This window comes from Uloborus diversus, chromosome 6 (assembly GCF_026930045.1).
Source record: "Uloborus diversus isolate 005 chromosome 6, Udiv.v.3.1, whole genome shotgun sequence".
Lineage (NCBI taxonomy): Eukaryota > Metazoa > Arthropoda > Arachnida > Araneae > Uloboridae > Uloborus > Uloborus diversus.
The window spans coordinates 135,657,817-135,664,865 of record NC_072736.1 but is presented as its reverse complement, the minus strand read 5'-3'; the positions used below and the strand labels follow the sequence as shown (position 1 = coordinate 135,664,865).

General features: G+C 31.8%; 1 protein-coding gene across 1 annotated transcript; it reads left to right on the top strand.

The window, feature by feature from the left end:
• Positions 1–745: 745 nt before the first annotated feature.
• On the top strand, positions 746–3,103 carry LOC129224999 (zinc finger protein 83-like). The gene is made up of 2 exons (XM_054859547.1): positions 746–1,661; positions 1,809–3,103. Exons 1-2 carry the CDS (start codon positions 1,096–1,098, stop codon positions 2,131–2,133), a joined length of 891 nt encoding a protein of 296 aa, XP_054715522.1. The 5' UTR covers positions 746–1,095; the 3' UTR covers positions 2,134–3,103.
• Positions 3,104–7,049: the final 3,946 nt, after the last annotated feature.

Sequence of the window (7,049 nt, the reverse complement as noted above, 5' to 3'; positions counted from 1 at the left end):
CTGTGTAAATCACATAGTAAGTAGCCTTTTAAGACTACAAAAAATCCATATTTGAGTTTGATTACTAAGAATAAGCCATAGCCTTGTAATTTTAAACTTACTAAATATATTCATGAAAATCAGAACAAACTATTTAATTATAACAGCTACATAAATCTCTCTACTCTGGTTACTTCTAATGGATCGCATTCATATACTGAGTTATTAAAAATAGACTTCTTCTGTTTATTGTGATACTGCTTTAGGAAAGAGCTCTTGCAAGGGACTGTATACAAGTTTACTTTGAGTAGAGCAATATTCTGGTGAGCTATCATTTGCTTAAATTGTATGGTTCAAAAAGCATAAGAACATACATGGTAGAAATGAACTACGTTCTTGCTTATACAGTATAAGATCATTATAACGCCGACCTATATAACGCAATTCTCTATAAAACATACTACTTTTCAGAAGTAAACAATAGGTTTTGAAGTTAAAAACTCCCTCTGTTTTGTCTTGCAAACATAAAAATTGTTAGGCAAATTAAATTTTAAAACAGTTTTTCATCTTTCCATCTTAATTCAAAGTTTTAAAATGAAAATTAGTGTTCACAGTAAAGAGAAAATATCAGATGGCTCTTAATAATGCAGCTGTTATGCAAACCATGAAGCTAGCAGAAGTGCAGGATAATTCACGTTCTTCTGATTGTGAAACATATTTATTTGTGAATGACTAATTGTAATATTGGTGCTTTAATACTCATTGCAGATAAAACTCATTCTGAAGTGCTAATATATAGATATATTCTAAAAATTAGTTTCAAAATTTGTAAAATTATCTATATAATGCAAAAACCTGTATAACGCAAAAGCTCTGGTCCCAAGGTGTGCGTTATAACGGTCTTCTACTGTATTGCAAAAGACTTTTGGGAAAGGTCAAATTTGGAACAAACTTTTGATGATACATCTTCAAAACTAATTCTTGTGTTTTTTACAAATAAGAAATTAAGCAGAATACACTCTTTAAAAGGCACTTAGGGATAACTACTAAAGTGAAAACATCTTGTATTGTGAATGTATATTTTTTCACGTTGGTAATTCGAAAACACCTTTGAGGATGTATTCTAAAGAAACACCTTTTTCTTGTGATCATTGCGGGAAAGCTTTTTCTCTGAACTCAACCTTGAAAGCACATTTGAGGATACATACTAATGAAAAACCATATTCTTGTGATTATTGTCCCAAAGCATTTTCTCACAACCACAACTTGAAAGTACATTTGAGGATACATACTAAAGAAAAGCCATATTCTTGTGATTTTTGCAGAAAAACATTTTCTCAGAACTCACACTTGAAACAACATTTGAGGATACATACTGATGAAAAGCCATATTCTTGTGATCATTGTCACAAAACATGTTCTCAGAACTTAAACATGAAAGCACATTTGAGGATACATACTAATGAAAAGCGATATTCTTGTGATCATTGTCACAAAACATTTTCTCAGAACTCAAACTTGAAAGCACATTTGAGGATACATACTAAAGAAAAGTTATATTATTGCGATTATTGTCCCAAAACATTTTCTCACAACTCGCACTGCAAACAACATTTGAGGATACATACTAAAGAAAAGCCATATTCTTGTGATTTTTGCAGAAAAACATTTTCTCAGAACTCGCACTTGAAACAACATTTGAGGATACATACTGATGAAAAGCCATATTCCTGTGATTATTGTTACAAAACATTTTCTCACAACTCAAACTTCAAAGAACATTTGAGGATACATACTAAAGAAAAGCCATATTCTTGTGATTTTTGCAGAAAAACATTTTTTCAGAACTCAAACTTGAAACAACATTTGAGGATACATACTGATGAAAAGCCATATTCCTGTGATTATTGTCCCAAAACATTTTCTCTGAACTCAAACTTGAAAACACATTTGAGGGTACATACTAACGAAAAGCCATATTCTTGTGATTTTTGTAAAAAGAGGTTTTCACATAATGCAAGTTTGAAACATCATTTGAAGAAACATACTGAAGAAAAACTGTATTCTTGTGCTCATTGTGGGAAAGCATTTTCTCAGAACTCGGCTTTAAAAGCACATTTGAAGATGCATACTAAAGAAAAACCGTATTCTTGATTGTTGTGGGGAAACATTTTCTCAGAGTTCAGACTTGCAAAGACACTTGAAGATACATACTCAAGAAAACGCTTTTCGTTGTAATTATTGTAAAAAAAAAAGTTTGGCAACAGTTCAGAAATGGAAAATCATTTGAAGATGCGTACTGAGGAAAAACATCTTGTGATTGTTGTTAAAAGACTCTCTCTGACTTTTTAGGGTTGAAGAGCTATGTAGTACATGAATAAAACATTGACACAATTTAAAAAAAAAAAAAAAAACTTTTGACTCTTCAAAGACGAATGTTGAATGCATACTACAGTAGAATAAATACGTTTATAATACCGATTTATATAACACAATTCTATATAAACCACACAACTTTTCAGAAGTAAACAAAAGGTTTTGAAGTTTAAGAAATCCCTCTGTTTTGCTTTGCAAAGATAAAAATTGTTAGGCAAATTAAATTTTGAAACAGTTTTACATCTTTCTATCTTAATTCAAAGATTTTAAATGAAAATTAGTATTCACAGTAAACAGAAAACACCAGATGGCTCTTGAAAATGTAGCTACTATGTAAACCATGAAGCCAGCAGAAGTGCAGCAAAATTCACTTTCTTTCAATTGTGAAACAAATTTATTTGTGAATGAATAAGTGTAATATTAGTGCTTCTGTACTATTTGCAAACAAAACATTCTGAAGTTCTAATATACAGATATATCTTGAATATTAGTTTCAAAATTTGTGAAATGATCTATGTTAACGCAAAAACCTGTACAACGCAAAAGCTTTGGTCTTAAGGTGTGCGTTATAACGGTCTTCTACTGTAAAAGCAAACTAGAACTTATAACTCTTGTGAAAATACTTTATCTTTAAGAATGAAAGCATAAAATGACTATTGATGCTTCTCACTGAGAAACCATTCTTGTAAATATGCAAGAGAAATGTTTAACCATGGCCCGACTTAATTCTCATAGGTCGTGACTATCACTGAAACCCTTGGCAACACAGAGAGTCTGCTAGAGGGAACCCCTGTTTCCATTACTTTGCCATTGATTGGTGGATGCAGGGGTTCTCTTTGGTGCTTCTTGCAGTCAAAATGGGCAACGTCCAATCAAAAATGAATAAACTTTGAAACGTTGACATTGACTGGTGGATGCATGAGCTGCATTGGTGTAACACAGAAAAGTCATAAATTGTCAAGGCTTGTAAGCATAAATTTAGTGGGGCCATGGTTTAACATTCATTGAAAAAATAAAATGAACATATGTTTCACAACAAGATGTATGTTTTAAATTTAAGGTAGTTCTTTATTTGGTTATACAGTAAAACCTGTAAAGTTGACCACCTGCAAATGTTGACTGCTTTTGTCAGGAATGGAATTAGTCCTATATTATATAATGAAGGAAAACCTCTGTAACTTGACCACCTGTCTATCTTGACTGCTAATGTACACCAAATTTGGTTCGGAGTATTGTAAAAAACCCTTTGTAAGTTGACCACTTGGTTTATTATTTTTTTTTAACTTAAGTAAGCAAATTATTTTATTTTATTATTATTACTTTTTTATAGCTTTCCAAGAATAATTTTGATGCCTTACCAGCAATTTACCAACTAAATAAAACAGCAGCATAAAGCTTATGCTACTCTTTATTTTCCAAACTTGTTTTTCTTTTGTTGTTCTATTTAAGATAGCCTTTTGTGTGTACTCTCTGTCCAATAAAAGCAGTTGTCAGTAGAAAAGCAAAGTCTTTTTTTTTTTTTTGCAGTTGCAATATTTTGAAGCAAAAGAGTAAAAATAATTGTGCTGAAGAGTAAAGTTACTTATTTCTGGTGCAAGGGATTAAGAGATACAACATATTCATTTTCAACTACTTTTATGAACTAGGAGAGTCCAGCTTGTTGCTCTTTGTGTTATAAATTTTTTCATAAAATTGCTTCAAAAAGGATGTTAGTTACACTTGAGATTGATAAAAAGTATGAAATATTAAAATTAATTGAAAAGGAAAAAAGCCAGAGAAAATTAGCTGACACATATGGAATTTCTAAAACTACAGTGTCTAATATAGTAAAAAAAAGAGGAAAAAATAACAAAAATATTTGAATAACATTTTTAATTATTCCTTCAAAGTAATGTTAAACAATAAAAGTGAGTTGAACAGAAAAGAGCAAGTGTGCAATAGTCAAACGTTGTTTTGTCTTTACTGTTCAGCACAATGGTATTTATTTATCTTAACCCTGATCTTTATTACCACATCCTCTTTGTCGTATTTTTTTTATGGATATTTCTCCAATCTAGAAAAGCTCCAGTTATAATATAAGGGGAGCATGAATTTCTTTTTTAATCAGATAAAATCACACAGCTATATTTATTTAAAGTTCCATTAAGATTTACTTGTTGGTGAACTTGTATTTTATTATTAATTTATAATAGTTACACTGGTTTGTCATTGGATCAGTCATTGGATCTGGTTCAATATTGTCAAAACAAAGCACTTCTCTATTTGTTTAACCTTACCCAAAATTATCGAATTGTTAATAAAATTACTGATTTATAAGTGCTCCCACAATGAAATAATGCCATCTCGCATGCTATGGCACAAGTTTCATTGTTGGTCGCATCAGAGCGTTACAGATTTTGGTAAGTTTTATAATGTATATTAACTTTTAATCTTTAAATCTCTTATCAGACCTGTACTCACATACTCCTCAGAAACCTGGACATTGACACAAAACAATGAAAATGCCCTTGGTGTCTTTGAACACCGTATTTTTAAGGGTCATCTTTGGAGGAAAGGAGGTTGATGGTATTTGGCACAGGCACTCTAATTTAGAACAGTATCATGCTTTCAAAGAACCTGATGTGGTCCAATTCATAAATATTCAAAGATTCAAATGAGCAGGCCATGTTATAAGATAAAATAAAGAACGATCAACTAACAATATTTTTTTGGCTAAGCCTACAGGAGTTAGAACAAGTGGTGGACCTAACCTCAGATGGGTTGATTGCCTTGATAAAGATTTTTCTACTATAAAAGGGAAAAATTGGTGAGCCATGGCCAAAAAAGAGAGGTGTGGAAGAAAATTGTTGAGAAGGCCAAGGCCCACCCAGGATTGTTGTGCCACTGAGGAAGGAAGGAATGTATATTGGCTTTGCCCACACTGTTCGCTAATGTTCAACAACCGCCGGAACTAATGGTACAAGTCCCGTAAAGATTGTTGGTCAGTAAAGCTTTTACTCTAGCTTGACGAAAGGGAAAAAAATGCGATTTAAATAAACTTACACATTTTAGTTTCTATCCTCCTATTTATGCCTTGGTCAAGCATCGTTAAATCAGTAATTTTTTGAACAAATTTGTGGAATTAAGAGAAATATATAAATTGAGGCAGAGAGAAGCAAAGGAATGTCAGTGGCAAAATTAAAAATTTGGAGATAACCAGTGCACATGGTAGGTGAACCTCTCCTCTGTCTTGGAGCAATAGATAGTACTAGTAGCCCTGGTAGGTGCTGCTTTACAGCATGATTTAGAAAAAAAATTAACAATGAAAGCCTACCTAGGATGTTATCTTTAAACACCTTTTACTCAAAACTTGAAAATGTCCACTTACATCCCTTTGCTTCTCACTGCCTCAATTATGAAAGATGCATTTACTTTTTGAAACTAAAATAGGTCAGCCATTTAAAGTCAAGTTTATGGCTACATCTGCCAATCAAAAATTGGGTCGACTCCTGGATAGCCTCAAAAGGCTAGTCGTTTTTCCAACGCGGGATTCAAATGCTGTCAGAACGATGGGGAAAAATTGTGACTAGCGATAGACATGTTTTTTAACGTCTTTTTCACAACATTAATTTTCAGGAAAAAAACAGAGAGAGCTTATTCAACCTCCCAATATTTAAGTTATGAAAGATACATTTAATTTTTGAAACTAAAATAGATCAGCCATTTAAAATAAAGTGTATGGTTGCAACTGCCTATCAAACAAAGTGTCGGTTTTTTCAGTTTTCCTCTTTAAAAGCAATATATTACATCATGTCACATCAGCTAGATCTAATGGGTGACATTTTTAGCTGCAATCATTGATCAATTCGCAAGTGTTGCTATTCAATGAGTTGCAATGAGGCCGTCTTAAGGTTCCATATTCAGGTTTTATGTATTCAATTTTTTGCTGTAAACCAAAGCTCTTGCTGCATTTTGTTTTTAAACTCACTAGGGGCTAAAAACTGAAACATAAATGCATAATTAAAATTGTATAATTCACATTTTTGGCTGTTATTAAAAAAATAGCTTATTTTGAACATTGTGTGTTGAAAACTTGTTGGTTAAATTCTGAAAAATGTATTTCAGATTGTACCATACTATCGATGAATAGCTGTCTGTTTATTTTTATGAGATAAAATTTGTTTACAGAATAAAAATTTTGAGTGTTGAAATATATGTGTGAAAGATAACATTTATTACTATTTTTATAATGTATACTGTATAATCAGTTAAACTTTAAAAACTATTAGCTTTTTTTAAGCAAATTAAAATACGTGTTACTCAAGTGCATTTATAATTATTGAAGTATAGATTTCAATCTTATGAAGTTGACTACTAGCAGCAGTGAAATTGTTGTTCTAGAAACTTTTTAACTTTGCAACATTACCATTTTAATGCAGTTTGTAACGTTGAACGAATGTCATTTTAAAATATACTTAACATATGAGGCAGTGGGAAGCAAATGGATGTAAGAGGACTTTTCAAGTTTTGAGTAAAATGCATGTAAAGATAACGTCCTAGGTAGGCTTTCATTGAAACATTTTTCCAAGATCATGTTGTTCAGCAGCATCTACAGGGCTACTAGTACTATCTCTTGCCCCGAGACAGAGGTTCCCCTAATATTTGTACTGGTTATCTCCAAATTTTTAATTTTGTCACTTGCATCCCTTTGCTTC